Source organism: Sarcophilus harrisii, chromosome 1, assembly GCF_902635505.1.
Source record: "Sarcophilus harrisii chromosome 1, mSarHar1.11, whole genome shotgun sequence".
Taxonomy (NCBI): Eukaryota; Metazoa; Chordata; class Mammalia; order Dasyuromorphia; family Dasyuridae; genus Sarcophilus; species Sarcophilus harrisii.
In genome coordinates, this window is record NC_045426.1 from 122,873,886 (window position 1) to 122,890,348 (window position 16,463).

The 16,463-nt window shown below is 38.2% G+C and overlaps 1 protein-coding gene across 3 annotated transcripts in view; it reads right to left on the minus strand.

The window, feature by feature from the left end:
* GTF3C1 (general transcription factor IIIC subunit 1) overlaps window positions 1-16,463 on the minus strand; it is a 127,258-nt gene that overhangs the window by 19,185 nt on the left and 91,610 nt on the right. For all 3 annotated transcript variants that reach the window (XM_031962724.1, XM_031962718.1, XM_023497884.2), the window contains 8 exons: window positions 16,220-16,301; window positions 15,868-16,053; window positions 14,388-14,545; window positions 11,570-11,712; window positions 9,926-10,007; window positions 8,075-8,187; window positions 6,360-6,422; window positions 4,659-4,752 (listed from right to left, as the gene is read on the minus strand). In XM_031962724.1, coding sequence (XP_031818584.1) covers window positions 4,659-4,752; window positions 6,360-6,422; window positions 8,075-8,187; window positions 9,926-10,007; window positions 11,570-11,712; window positions 14,388-14,545; window positions 15,868-16,053; window positions 16,220-16,301 — 921 coding nt within the window. The remainder of the gene's footprint in view (window positions 1-4,658; window positions 4,753-6,359; window positions 6,423-8,074; window positions 8,188-9,925; window positions 10,008-11,569; window positions 11,713-14,387; window positions 14,546-15,867; window positions 16,054-16,219; window positions 16,302-16,463) is intronic.

Genomic DNA, 16,463 nt, shown 5'->3' on the forward strand with positions numbered 1-16,463 from the left:
CTAGCTTCTGATTTCATTTTTAAAATGTGGTGCACCAAAACTGGGCCCTATATTGAAAATATCTAACCACAGAGTCCAGTCCCCATCCTGGACATCAGCATAACCTAAGAGTGTATTAATATAACAGTTTTAGTTGTCACAAATAACACAAACAAATGAGCATTACAGCAAAATATCCACAGATACACATGGCAGAAACTGGAGGGGAGTTTTTCTGTTTTTTCCAAAAACCTCCATTTTTTTCCCTTCATTTTCCCCAATATTATTTTTCTGACCTTTGTGTCTTAAGATAGAATCTAAAGAAACATTAATATGACTTTTGGATACCCTCCCTAATGCTTCATTAATGGGCTCTTTAATTAGACCTGAAGGAGCTCCCAAACATCCACCTTTCTGTTGTGATGAAAGGTCCTCCATCATGATCAAGCAGATTGCACAGAAATCACCTGCTATGACATTCATTTCCAAATAGCAGAGAATTAGTTTTGGGATTCCATAATTATTAGTACAGAAAAGAAGAGGGGCATTGAGGTGGAATAGAAAAACCACTAAACTATAAGTCAGAAAACATGAGTTTCCTTTAGCTGCCCAGTACAGGGTTTGTGACCTTGAGCTTACTACTTTATCTTTTGGGCCTGTGACTTCCTCTAAAAATATGGCGGTTGGATCAATCATTTATTAAGCCAGTCATTGTCCTAAACTCTAGAGATACAAAGAAAAAAGTCTCTGTTCTCAAGGAGCTTACAATGTCATAAGAGAGACAACATGCAAACAATATATAGAAAGCAAGCTATATAATACATGATAAATAGGAAATAATTAATAGAGAGAAGGCTTTGGAACTGAGAAGGGTTAGGGAAGGCTTCCTGCAGAAGATGGGGTTTTAGTCACAATTTAAAGGAAGCTGGGAGGGTCAGAAGTTGAAGGGAGAATATTTCAAGCAAGGAGGATGGCCTGAGAAAATGACCAGAGCTGAGAAATGAAGGATCTTGTTCGTGGAACAACCAGGAGATCAGTGTCACTGGCTTGAAGAGTCCATCGTGGGAAGCAATGTCTAAGAAGACTGGAAAGGTAGAAGGGACTGGATTATGAAAGATTTGTGAATGCCCAATAGAGCATTTTGTATTTGATACTGGAGGTGATAGAGAGCCATTGAAATTACTGAGTGGTCAGACCCACTTATGCTATAGGAAAATCACTTCAGAGGCTGAGTAAAAGATGGATTGGAGTGGGAAGAGACTTGAGGGAGACAGCCCCACCCGCAGGCAACTATAGCAGTTCAGACAGGAAGTGATGAGGGTCTATAACACAGTGGAGGCAGGATCAGATGAGAGATGTTGCAGATGGAAACTTTTATGATAATAGAGAAGGTAGGGGAAGAATTTAGTAAGAAAGATACTGAGTTCTGTTTTGAATACATTGAATTTAATATGTGCACTGGACATCCAATGTGAAATTCAGTTGGAGATGAGAGGTCAGCAGAGAGAGTGGGAAAGGAAAGGTAAATTTGAGAATGATTAGGCAAAGAAATGGTAATTAAATCTATGGGAGCTGATGAGATCACCAAGTATAGAGAGAAAAAAAAAGAGGACCCAGGACAAACTGAGGGACACCTACGGTTGGAGGTTGTGAACTGAGTGACGATCCAGTAGAGGAGACAGAACTAATGTGGGAAGATAGGCAGGTGGGAAACCAGGAGATGTTGGTGTCCCAAAAATTGAGAGAAAAGAGAGAATCAAAGAGGAGAGTGACCAGCGATAGGAGAAAGAAGGTAGAGAAAAGGCTGCTGGATTTGGAAACTAAGAGATCACCGGTAACTTTGAAGAGCACTTTTGAATTAGATGATGACAATAATGATGACTTTGCAGTCTGCATTTTATCCTAGGGAAGCTGGAAGAAATGAATACAGGTTTTAGAGCAGAGACCTGAAATGGTCAACTCTGTGCTCTACAAATTTGTTTGAGAGATGCATTTGAGTGGGGAGACTAGCAGCAGGCTGGCCAATAGGAGACTAACATGATGGAAGTGAGAGATGATGAAGGCCTGATTTAGGACAGTGTGCAGCAGTAGACAGAAATAGATGCAAGGGACACTGGAGATAGAAAAGGCTCGAGTTGGCATGGAGCTGATGGGGAGGGAAGGATGACATGTTCCAACTCTGAGTGGCAGCTTTCCTCTTCTGAATACAAAAAGAGGCATCTGTTGAGGCATCTGATAGAATTCAGATGGAAGTAGATTAGTTCTCTGCTCAAATCCTAGTGTTTTTTCTATTAAAATCCAATTAAAATTCCACTTTTTTCAAAAAATTCTTTTTTTGACCCTTTACTCTCAATTTTTTAGAGAGTCCTTAGTCCCCCCCAAAACACTTCACCTTCTGGATTTCATAGGAAATTTTTTGTTAAATCTGTGGGGATTTTTGATTATATATTTCCCCTCATTTTATCCTAATGTAAATTCCATGAGGGCAGGGACAGCTGTCTTTTCTCAACTTTGCATATCCTTTAGCATCTAGCACCAATGTTTTGCAAACATCAGATAATAACTAATAAATATTTGTTGAATGCGTGTCCTTTGAGTCACTGCAGAACTGTGGAATTCAACCACAAAATATTTTTTCCTTTTATTTCTGCTGGGCTCCCTCTTGTGGTCAAAGCAATGAGTATTTCCCCTTTAACATTTTAGGATATTAAGAGTAGTCATATGTGTGTGTGTGTGTGTGTATATATATATATATATATATATATATATATATGCATGCTGGCTTTAAATGAAAACAAAACAAAATTTTTATTTTAAAGATAATCTTTTTCTCTTCCAAATGAAGTTCCTTGTCCCTCTCAATTATCAAAGTAGTTTTTAAGCATAAAGTTAACAGGCACTGACCTTCAATGCTAAAACTAAATACAAAGTGAATCATGTCAGAAGGACTCATGTCCAAAAAGAAGCACAATGTGGGGAACAAAGAATTAGACTAGAAGTCAGAACACCTGTACCACCACTTACTAGCTACTTGACTTTGGGCAAACCACTCCATCTTTCTGAAAACATCTCAGCTTTTTCATTTAGAAGACGGATATCATAAGTTCCCTATCTACCCTGAGAGCTAGTCCATCAGGCTATCTATCTTGGGCAGATACTGCAGATAGACAAAGAAAGGTAAGGTACACCCAAAGGCACTTGAAAAGCAGTGATGGCGATGAATGGGCTGCAATATGATTATCACTGAAGAAGTAAGTGCTCAAAAGAAGATGATTTTGTAAAAGATGCCAGTAGAGAAAGCGACAGAGAGAGCTGTAGCCACTAAAGAAGGTAGGCCGCTCAAGCAATGGAAAGAAGGGCAATTGCTCAACAGTCTAGGTGCTCTACTGGTGTCTGTGTGGTAGAGAGACCCTCCCACTCAGGATTCCCAGGAAGCATAAATCACATTTAGTAGGCAGCACAAAATGGATTTGCCTTCCAATCAACTTTTAAGACTTGCAAAGGGCAGAGAGTAATGGGGATGGACATGGTCAAGCCTATGCTTTGGTCTAATATATTGTTATATTAGTATTTTATATGTCATAGAATGTTATGTAATTGCCACATTAATTTATGTGGGGGTTGGCTGTGCTAATGGTGCATGTGAGGGGTGATGAGGGCCTGCCTGGGTAGTGATTAGATCTGCAAAGAGAAGCGGAGGCAGGATGTCTTGTGGAAATAGCCACATGGATGAGATCACACAGCAATTGTTGATTTATCTCAAAGGGTTGCTGTAAGAAAAGCCATATAAATTACTATCATGATGATTACTATTAGGATAAAGAAAGCCTGTCTGGAGTTTCCTCATGATGTAAGTAGCTCGTAGATGAGTCCTCTGGGCTGCCTTTGCCTCTCCCACACTGACAAGAAGCACTATGGCAGGCTTTAGAATGAAATGGGAGAAGAGAAGAGATGCTACTGTGTTATCTGTCAAGGAATAGAGGAAGAGAAGGTGGACAGAAGAAGGGGTATTGACTTCCAAGAAAAAGAATAAGGATCTCCACAAAGTTAAAGAAAGAGGTATACTGTAGTTCTTCTGGGATACAAAAATGGATTGAATTTGGAGGTACTGGCTTCTCCAAATCTACTTTCCCTAAAAGCTGGTTTTTACTTAGATAATAACTAATTAAAAAAAAAAAAAGGCAGTAAAATCTCTTAAGAGAGAGGAATAGTATAGGAGTAAGTTTTCATTAAATACTTATATGTTGTAATTTTCCTTTTATCTTTTTCATTTGGATATCCAACAGATAAATGAAAGAAGCTCTTTTAAATTCTCTGGAAAAAGAGAAGATTTAAAGGACATTATATTTTCAGCATGTAGTAATCACTAACATCTAAAAGTTTTTATGTGTCTATATATGTTTATATATAGACACACATACATACATATGTATATGTATGTATGTGTATACGTACGAGTGTGTATGTATAAAACATTTGCTCATCTCCTTACTTTTCCCCAACTTCCTATCCTAAATGTTGTTGATATTCAATTCTTTGCTGAAGAACAGTGACTCCTCTCAAATTCCATGGACTAGAGAGTGATAGACATAAAGGATGTAAATGGAAACCTCTACTGCAACATCTGGAAACATCAGCAAACCCCACGCATAAGGAAAAAACACCAATCTGATACCTACCTGAAATGACTGACATAACTTCATCTGATTATCTGAGAGGGCCAAAGTGCTCTGGATTAAGTTCTGCAGTACCAGAAAATGAATGTCATCCACACTGAAACAGAACATGTAGATGACAAGAATGTCAAACCATGGAGACCCCCTGAATTCAATACTGATAAAAATGAGTCAGCAGTCTCACAAAATATTGGACATTCAAAGCAGAAAAAAATTCTTCCCAGAATTGAATCTCCTTAGCAGATGTTCTATGCAGAAATGTTTTAAAGCTGGTCAAATGGAGGACAGATGATAACACTGCCTTATTGATGATTTCAGAAAGGCCTGGAGGGATTTACACGAACTGATGCTGAGTGAAATGAGCAGGACCAGGAGATCATTATATACTTCAACAACAATACTATATGATGACCAGTTCTGATGGACCAGGCCATCCTCAGCAACGAGATCAACCAAATCATTTCCAATGGAGCAGTAATGAACTGAACCAGCTATGCCCAGAAAAAGAACTCTGGGAGATGACTAAAAACCATTACATTGAATTCCCAATCCCTATATTTATGCCCACATGCATTTTTGATTTCCTTCACAAGCTAATTGTACAATATTTCAGAGTATGATTCTTTTTGTACAGCAAAATAATGTTTTGATCATGTATACTTATTGTGTATCTAAGTTATATTTTAATATATTTAACATCTACTGGTCATCCTGCCATTTAGGGGAGGGGGTGGGGGGGTAAGAGGTGAAAAATTGGAACAAGAGGTTTGGCAATTGTTAATGCTGTAAAGTTACCCATGTATATATCCTGTAAATAAAAGGCTATTAAATTAAAAAAAAAAAAAAAAAAAAAAAAGATAACACTGCCTTATTACACACCTAAAGTCAATTAATGTAATGATTTTTTAAAAAATAATTTCAAATAACTTTTATAGAAAAATGATTTTTCTTAAACTTAGTTTTTAATTAAATTTAAATATTTTGATTTTTAATCAATCAAATCAAATCAAAGCAGTTTAAAATCTCAAACTGATATTAATTTTTGGAATCAAAAGAAAAGTAGACACAAAGCAGTTTTCCTATGGAAAAATCACGTGAAAACGGTTGTAAGGCTTTTTTTCTTCCTAATCCACCCTGATAATGCAAACCTACCACATTTATTTAAAAAAAAAAAATCAGGAAACTTGAACACTGGAAGGAAGTTCAAAGGTCTATGCTTCCTAACTCACAGTATATGTACTTTCTACTACAAACTACAGTTTTCTGCCTGGCTTTCCGGCATTCCCATGTCAAGGACCAGAGGCTAGCAGATGGGGAATGAAACAGTAGGGAGGAAGAAAGAATTTGTTTGTTCATAATTTGAAGCTTTGACAACCAAAGTTTTGTGGGCCAACTTTTAAGGAAAAAAAAAAAAAAAAAAAAAGCAAAGTTTTCCTATAGGATTTCAGGATTTAGAGCTGGATGGGATTTTAGGAGATCATCTCACTTAAACACTTCATTTAACAGACAGGGAAACTGAGTCACAGTGAAGCTGAGTCTCCCAAGTTCATACATTCAGGAAGTGGCAGTGTTAGGACTGAAACCCAGGTCTTTCTACATGCGGAGTTCTTCCTACTGGCTCAAACTGCCTTGGATCAAGCAGATAATTCTAAGAAGAAAAGGGGTGGCCTCAGGACTGCAGGGAGCACGCCTGCCCACACTCACCTATTAACTTCATCTTCTTTCCTGCTTTGATCCTTTTCATCCCCTATTGCCAAAACTCTGTACCTAAAGAAACAGAAAAGGAAACTTTTAAACTCTTTAAAGCAGGCTTTGCACTGTCTGATTAGTGGCAGGAGGATATATGTAACCTACTGTCCCTTGGTGGCCATTGGTAAACCTTTGGCCCAGCCCCAAACCTTGAGGTTAAAAGTCAAGAGGAGGGGATTTAAAGTGATATAGATCCTATAATGTCAGATTATAAAGACAAGCCCTGAGGGCCAGAGTGGTCATCTGAGTAATCCCCTCTTGGCCTCTTTCAATAAAAAATATTCCATATGGAGTCCTGGGTCTAGGTCAGCTTTTCTTAATCTGACTCCTTGGGACATTCTGGCCTTATCTATACTGGTCTTCACCTTGGCTGTAACAACTACCTTCTAGTTCTACCTCTCCTCCTTCCTGCATCCTCCTTTCTGAACCCCCCAGTCTCCAGAATGAGCACAGTCATCTAGAGTCACATTCAAAAGTTTAATGAAATAACATTACTTTGACATCGCATTTGTTATGTTTAGGCTGGTTTGGGTCTCCAACTTAAGAGTTATTATAAAATTCTTTTTTTAAAAAAATCATGGCATGAATTAATTTTAATTCACTTTATGAATACTTCAGTGAAAAAAAATCCTACCTGTAAATATTTTCTGCAAGTCATTTTCTGGAATTTTGCCCACACAATAAAAAACTTGGGCCACAAGATCACAGTGCTGGAAGTAACCTTAAAGGCATCTAAGCCAATCTCTTCATTTTATAGAAGAAACTGAGGTCCAGAAACAATTTTTTCCAAGATTACATTGGACAGCACCAGTCAGTTTATCAGTGTTGGAAAGTCAAGAAGGTAGATTTTTCTTAAGACTGGGCACTAGATACACTTTAATTTTCCACATTTTCCACTGGACCTTCCTTTTCCTCTTATCTTACTCTTTGTTGTTTGCGTGCCAGATAATTCCACTCAGGCAAATCATAAGCTCCTTAAAAACAGGGTCTGTGCAACATCTAGTTTTGTATTTTTCACAGTCTGTACATCACAGGGGCTTGCATTTGGTAAGCATTTCTTTTATAAATGCTTGCTGAAATGAAATGAACTCTATGGGAGTAAGACCAAACCTATGACTAACTGGATTTGAATCAATAAACAGAAAATGTTTGAAGGAGGGACTTCAGAAAAGGGACTTTTCCCCAATGAAAATATAAAACAGAGAAATTATGTAAACCTGAGCAAAGCATGGGAATTCTGGTTTGATCAATGTGAAAGTCTGAAAATGGAATATTACCGAGGAACACAAGTCATAGATGATAACCCAGTCATAGGTTCCTATGAAACAGGAAAAGAAACGGAAGCAAAGCTAATCAAATGAGGAACCCAACAATAACCCATAGTTCTCCAACATCATAAGGCTGTTAATTCTCCTATAACCTTAAGGTAAGTAGGACAAATATCACTGTAAGCCTCAGGCAGAGGGAATGGAGAACCAGTCTGGGCTGGCTGCCCAAGGAAAGAGGGAAGTATCAGGGCAACCATTAAATGTGGAGCCAAGCACAATTAGACAGCATCATTATTTTCATACTATGGGCTTGTTCAGGGAAGAAACATGTGGGAGCCTCAGGCTGACCGCACTTCTTCCTTCACATCATGGACCACAGAAATTGTTCCTCAAGTATTGTACCTGCTAAACAAATCCTGCAGCGTGTCTGGAATTTCAAGGTCAGGATTCCTTAGTGCAGAACTGAACTTCTCTTTAAGCCTTTCCACAAATTCTTTAAACTCTTCAGCACAAACCTTTTGAAAGAAGATAAAACATTAAAGCCCTTCCCTTCCCGAAGAAGGCTATGCTATCTCATGCAGTCAGTTACCTCATAATGGACATCATCAGCCTGTCCCTAAAGGAAGTGGGGCTCATTGGCCGCCTCCTACACCTCCAAACCCAACCCAAAATACAGATGGCAGGGAGGTCGAGATTACTTCTCTAGTATGTGCAGAAAAAAGGGACACAAGTCAAACCCTTCTGGAAACTGGGGTCACATGTCTGTCTAGCCATCACTGATTGTTCCCTTGCCCTACCCCCACCCCATCTGAAAGTATCACAGCAACAAGATTGCCAGGTCCTGGCTTTGCTGGTCTTGAGAGTCTATAATATTCCAGCACCATGGGAAAATTAACAATTTACATTTCTATGTACTTTTATCATTGTTTTTCAGTTGTGTCAGAATCTTTGTGACCCCATTTGGGGTCACATTTGGGTTTTTCTTGGCAGAGACACTGGAGTGGTTTGCCATTTTTCTTCTCCCAGCTCATTTGACAGATGAGGAAACTGAGGCAAACAGGGTTTTGTGACTTCCCCAAGATTCACACAGCTAGGAAGTATTTGAAGACAGATTTGAGATCAGGAAAATAAGTATTCCTGACTCCAAATGTGGCACTCATATCACTTAGCTATTCAATACACTTTATGGTTTAATAAAGTTCTTTATCAACACAACCCAAAAAGGTTAGTAGTCAAAATAGTGTTATTTTTATTTCAGAATTGAAACTGGAAGAGCTGAAGTATCTTGTTCAGGCTTGCTCAGATAATTAGTTTTAGAGTTGCCAAATGAACTCTAACCTCCTGGCTCCAAAAAGGGTCAATAAACACTTTCTGTTTATTAATTCATGTCCACTTAGGATCATATCTGATCTTATTCAGTAGCGTTCTATTCATAGCACTTATTAAATGCCTATTGTGTGCAAGTCACTGTGCCACAAGCATTGGGAAAAATACAAAGCTAAATGTGATACAAACTTTGCTCTGAAGGAGTTTATCAAGAGGAAATGCCATGCACACATAGCACTATGGTATACAGAGATTATGTTAAGGGAAAAGAGAAGGTCCAGAAAACGAAAAATGTGCAGAGTTTCTGCACTCTGCGTTTATTTGGCATCCAGTTTAAGAAAACTGACCTTGTCAGCTGCCAACTCCAAATTCTTTTCATAACACAATGGGAAGAGCAAAGAGGCAAAATGGGAAAAATTATATATTTGACTAACTTGCCAGCTGCTTGTTCCCAATTTCCTTATTTTCAATCTAAAAGACTTATTGCCAATCAGTGTCCTTCCATCTTTATATAGTTTTGTGCTTCTGAAACACTGGATTCTATATAGAATTGCAGGGTTGAAAGGGACTTCTCAGGAAGCAAGCTTTGTTTTTGGTTCTTACTTTCTCCAGAGAAGTTTGACAGTTTGCAAAGAACCTGTACATGACCTCTGAAGAGTTGCTCCATTTCCTTTCCAAAGCAGGCCTGAGGCATAAAAGCATTTAAAGTTCTAACCTCATTTAAAAAGTGATTATGGCAGCCAGCTGAGTAGAGTTCAAACTCAAGGAACTAGGAAGTAGATTTCCCAAATGGTCATGAAAAATTCCATGTTTGCCAGTCAAAGTACAGTACAGACACTCAGTACCAAATAAGCAAAAGACTTCTTTTGTGGTTCAGAAATTGCACTGCTCTTAGTTTTAATGACTCAGAATTCACACCATTCTTACCTCAGGGTCTTGATAGTTATGTTTTCGATTTATAAAATCCTCAACAAGAGCTTTATCTTGATACACCTCTGCGAGGCAAACTCTGTATCAGGAAAAGATAAAGAAAATGATTTTTATGTGTTTTAATGTTCCTTATGTTCTGAAATAACAAAAAACTGACTAGGGCGGCTTCAGTTTAACTTATAACAACTGCACTAGAAGCTAATCTTAAAGAACAAAAAGTGCTAGATACATTAATAATAGTTCTTTGAAGTTTCCAAAGTGCTTTCCCCATGGCTGCCCTAAGAGATGAGGAGCACAAGTATTATTTCCTCTATTCTGTGACTGAAAAATTTGAGGCTGCTCAGAGGCTACTAAGTATCAAAGTGACTTAAATTCCTGCCTGGGACTCAGAGAGGTTGATTCTCCTATGGATATTCTCTTTTGGGTATTACTTTTTTTCTCAAAATCTCTAACTTTAAGGTACTAGTTCTAGGAACCAGATAACTATCTGAAAGGGAAATGGATTGGTGACCAATGCTTGCCATAAATCAAGAGCAGTTTTTTTCAAAAGGACGAAGAACATCCAGGTCATCAGAATGCTTTATAGGAATGAGTGGCCAGGAGGAGACTTTGGGTATTTTAAATGTTTTGGGGTGCCTTAGAAGGTTACAGCAGCAACATGGATTTACCTATAAAGTTCAATGGGCTTTAAGGGAATTTTACAGATTTTCATACTTGGGTACCAATAAGCAGTGCTGCAGCCTTTCCAGTTTTAGGAGCAAGGAGAAGAAAGCCAAAATGACTAGACTAAACTCACTCAGGATGACACCTGGATTTCCAATCATCTGGTCAATATGCTACCTAATACTTTAAAAACAGGAAGGAACTTTCAAAGATCTTTCCCCTGAGCCTCCAAGAGATGTGCTGGAAAGATAGGGAAGATGGGAGAATGTGGGCTAAGGCTGGGAAGATGGAGGGAAGGAGCCACTTGGAGAGATTAATCTGAGGAAAGGAATCCTTTCTTTGCAGAGGTTAACAAATAGTGCCAACATGGTTCTATTAGTGCAATGTCACCAGGCTACTAAGTGGTAGGAGTCAAATCTCAGGTCTTTTGACTCAAAGATCAATGTTAACAGCCACATTTTATCTTTTAACAAGAGCAACAGCCTCTGCTGATCTTCTAAGATTGCTACCACTGGATAAATCATTAACCTCTCATGCCTCAGTTTCCTCATCTGTAAAATAAGGAGAGGCATGTCATAGTGAATAAAGGGCTGGTTTTATCTTCAGCAAGACCCAGATCTGAGTCAATCCAACTTATGTTCATCAGTCAAGAGGTCTACTATCCATCTGCCTTATGTTGAATTTGAATCCTACTACTAACCAGCTGTATAGCCACAGGCAAGTCATTTAAATTATTAGACCCCAAGCAATTCTCTAAGACTATAACATACACAATTTGCCAGTTTGTATCCATGGATGGACTTTGTAAACTATGAATTCCTTATTTCAATGAAATCATAGGTCTAGAACAAAAATGAGATGTATACAGTATATGTACATCTGTCTTATCTATGTGGAAAGCTTTAATACTGAGAGCTAGAATTCTTAGAACCACCTTAACACCAGGTAAAAAATAATTTGTTTTTATAAAAATCTTACTTATAGTTCAGATAGGCTTGTGGATTTTTGACTATGTAGCGAGCTCTTCGCCCAACTGAATGGGATGTTTTATCCAATGACTCTTCAAAAGTGGCATGCAAAATATCCCGGACAACTTGCCATGGAACAAATGGGCCTTTCACCTAGATCAGATATGAAAGATAGAAAAATCAGGATTCTTCAAGAAAAGGTCAAATTCCTTTGTCTAAAAATCAACTGTCTGTAGCTCCCCAGTGATATTACCCTATTTCTCTGAGTTTAATTCATATTACTTTTATACATGTTATTTTATGTTACAGAAAAACTAGATTTCTTTCTATTCCACAAATATATGTGCAATCACCCCACCTCTTTGATCATGTCATTTCTTCTGCCTAGACTACTCTCTTTTCCTGATGAATTCCTCTCTATCTTTTAAAGATCATCTCAATTGGTATCTACTTCAATTCAATTCAATAATTCAATAAGCAGTTATTAAGCATTTAAAATGTAGAAGGCATTATTCTAGAACCTGGGGGCACAAAGTTAAAACAACGAATAATCCTTATCCTCAAAGGAATTTACAAGGAGGGAGGAAAATGGAATAACAACATTTACACAGATAAATGGGTACAAGACAGATGGAAGAAAGAGCACTAATAATTAGGGGCCTCTGGAAAAGGTTTTCTTTAGGAGACAGCAGTTGAGTTCAATCTTAAAGCCAAAGACTCAATGAAATGAGGAAAAGAGACAGTAAATACCATGTGGCAAAAGCCCAGAGGTGGGAGATGGAATGCTGAGTTAAGGAATAGCAAGAAAGCCAGTTTGATTGAAAGGTTATGGATTTGAAGGAAGAGGAATAATTTTGCAAAGGAGGGGGTAGCCTCATTTCTCTTGCCTTGTCTTTTTGTCCCCCCATCTCACCCTTCACACAAACACAACAGACTTTAAGAACTTTCTTCCTTTGGACTTCCTACAACATTGTTTTACATTTCTCTAATACAGTAACTATGAGAAATTGTTGAGAGTTGTGTGGGTGAAATGGAGTGATAAATACCTTACAGAGGCTCTTTCCTTAAAGTACATTCTATAATAACTATCATTTGAGTTTATTTATAATTGTTTCATGGAGCACCAAACATTCCTTATACTTACATCATCACTGTAAAAGAGGTAGAATTAGAAACTTACTGGATGCAGCACCAATTCATTTATTCAAAAACAACTTACACCAAGAACCTACAGTATGCAAGATAACCCTGTTGGTAGTGGGAAGGATATAAAGATTATGTTATAGCCCCAGACCGGAGGATTACAGATGCTGATTTAGAGCTGGAAGGGACCTTTGAGCTATCTGCCCTATCCCTTCTCATTTTATAATAAACAGACTCAAAAGGTTAAGTGATGCCAAGTACAGGCAGTGAGAAGCAGGGCAGTGACATGAACTTAGGCTCTCTGACCCCAGATCCAGTATCTTTTCCATAAACACCAAGTGCTATATTTGGATTAACAGTCAGTTCAAATACAAGGTAGAGGAGGCATGGCTAATGAGCAGCTAGTGTGGAAAAGGGGTGTTTGGAGCACCGTAAGCTCTGTGAGTCAAGAGTGTGACATGGAACTGTAAAGTCCAGGCTAGCTCCCTGGAGGGTCTCAAGGTCAGCCAGAGTCAGGATCAATCAAAGTCCTTTGTCTTTAAGGGGAGAAATGAAGGAGGCAGGAAAGCTGCCACATGACTTATCAAAGATGTACCCTGGATTCTGGAGTCCGGAGTCTCCAGCCTCTCTCCTTCTCGTCCTGCCGCCAAGTGACTCTGACTTCTCTCTTTCAGCCTTCCAATCCTTGCCTACGATTACCTCACCACCACACATTCAGCAAGCACCAATGGTGAGGAGAGCCATCACATCACCATCTCATCCAAATATGTATATAGAGCCATTATCTCACATCAAATGGGTAATCGGCCTTAGGTGCTCTGCGGTCTGATGCAAGCACACCTTTTCGGAGTTTCAGTCCTCCACATGGAACCAAAAGACAAGATAAGCTCTCAGTGCACATTAGGAAAGGCCTTGGCATGTGGTGAGACTGTGGAGGGAGCACTCTGGGGTGCCTGCTCTGGATAGGCCCCATCTGGAGTACTTCAGTTATTTGGGGACAATCTACATAGCAAGAGTGCTGATAATCTCACCTAAAGAGTACTAGGAGAGAGGAAACAGAAGAAGATCCTGCCATCTAGCTGGCTAGTTGGCCCTCCTACCTCATGATATTACCCTGCAAGTGTTAGTCTGCTGTTATGAAATACCCAAAAGAACCTAAGGAGATATCCTGTGGTCCACACACAAAATAAAGGAGAAAGACCCAAGAATGCTCAATTTTTCTTTATGCACAAGATGTCGGTCTAGTGAACATTAGAAGGGACATGAAAAAGAGATTTAGTGCCTTAAAGACAGAACAGAGGTCCTCAGACAGTGCAACAGACTCAAAATGGTCAGCGCAGTTCCTGCTCTAAAGGATGAGTCAAATCAAAAGATGCCAAATATTTTTAAAGGGTGTTTTCTTACTGAAGGTCAGATTTCTCAGTAAAATCCTAAAAACTAAACATTCAAAAGCTTTGTATTCCCTACCCAGGATTTGCACAGACCTGGAGCTCAGCAAATAATGTTTGGACTGATTTGAATATATGTAAAAATGAAGTGGGAATGTAGAGGGGGCTAGAAATACAATAGTGGGGGACACATCTCAGGTAGAGAGTAGGGTGGGTGCAAAAACATTCTCAGGGGTGCCTGAATAAGAAGCACTTAGATTCTTGTCAAAGGAATGAATGCAGCAACTGACTGAATACCTTTGTATTTAGGACATTACTGGCAATTCGGCAAAGCATTAGAAGCCCATCTTCCTGCATTGTCCAGGTCACACGCAGACGTGTCATCCTCTGCAGAGCACTCTGGTCAGCTTCATCATGGTAGCGCATTTTTTTGCTTTTTTCTTCTGACTTTTCTCCTAAACATTGGAGGAAGGAATATGCTGACTTAGTTTCTTCTAGTGAACAGCATGCTTATATTTCACAGTTTTATAGACTTTACACTTGGAAAAGACCTTAGAAGTGGTCTCATCCAAATTCTTCATTTTATGGTTGAACAAACCTCACTCTGCAGATTTCACAGCCATCACTTTGGGAGGGTGCAGAGCTCTCCACCCCTGCCTTCAGTGCCTGGACTGTAGATGATAACTGCAGGTAAAGCTTTTGAGTTAGACAATAAATGCTACTTGGCATTACCAATTTCCAAAATTACATTTTCCAAGTTGTTTTTGGTTTTGTTTTTAAACAAATTACAACAATTCCAATAGTAGAAAAAAAAAAGAAGAAAAAAGGGTAAAAAAATATGAATCCAAATTCATGAATCAAATTCAATGAACTTTCCTAATAAATAGTAAATCTAGATCTTGATAGACTCTACTATATTAACTTGCCCAAACACCTCCATAATGGTTTATACAAGAGGTAAAACTGTTGCAATTCCATTTTGAATGATGTCAGCCAAATGAATCTACTTCCATGACTTCTCTATCCCCACCACATATAGATGAAAAACTGGATCCATTTTCAAATAAAAACTTAGATTTTTTTAAAAATTTAAATAGATATATCAGCTAGATCTTTATGGAAAAATCTGGACTATTTCTTTGAAATAAAGCAATCTAAAACATTAGAATATTGCTTCCCTTCATCTCAAACTGTTTTTCCTCATAAAAGATATCGATGTGCAGTCTTAAGATGAAAATACAGAGAGCGAAGCACTTGAGTTTCTGATTCAAGTATGAAAGAGTCATGGAACCCTGCCCTGCAGTTTTAATTGCCCTTTCTCACTCTGAAAAGTTTCAAAATATAAAATGATATTAAATTTTTACTTAATTGGTATACATACAGAGATGAAAAGAGAAAACAGAAAAGAGATCAGAATTTTTGCAAGGTGTGTATATTTAGACAAGAATTTTCAAGAAGAAATATAATTAGAAGTTTGAATTGAGAAAGGAAATTAGACATACTAAAGAAATGACTACTCTTTAAGAGACAAAGACAAAAAAAAAACTAAGAAAAAGCAAATGGTAAATGCAAAGATCTATTCTCATCTGTCAGGTTGGTTGGAAAATAAAATAACAATGACAATACATTAAATATCTCAAATGAAAGGAAAGAACAGAAAATAGCAGAAGACAAATTGAAGACCTAGTTGGTATGTGGTTTTCACAAGTAATATAGTGAAATCAAGAAACTGGAGTAGTAACAGAAAAGGGAAATGAAACTGTAAGTGACCAATAACCTTTCTTCCTTCTCTTAACCTTCTTTCCAGGGTCCTTTTTGAGCCTTTTCCGTTTCTGGCTTTTGCCGCCCCTCACCCTCTTGTTTCTGTCTTGTGTCATTTCTTTGCCGATCTCAAACTGCTCCTCCTTCTCAGTAGGGAGTTCTGAGGGGGCTTTTGTATCTCCCAAAATATTTATTCTATTATCTAGAAATGATTAAAAGAGAAATATTACCACAAACAGTAGTTTCAAGATGACATCTGAACATACCAACTCTTTTCCAAATTAAACTGAAGTTTTTTGCTGCTCAACTATCATTAGTTCTAAATGTGGGAAGAACTGAAGATACCAGTGAGATACAGTGATACTTACTTCCAGCACTTAGTGGCAGAGAACGTTTGGATAAAAATGTCTGGAGCCTAACTGTAAGGCCATTTTCTGAAACTGTATTTTCCTAAAAGACAAATATGTGTTAAGTATCAAGAATTCCCAGGTTTCTGAGGCAATAAATTCACAACATTCACAACCACCTTTAATGAAGCCCAGAAAATAATTTAGCAATAGTAGGAGAGTTGTCTGCAACTTGGTGCAGAGAAGAGAATGTTTTCATGCATGC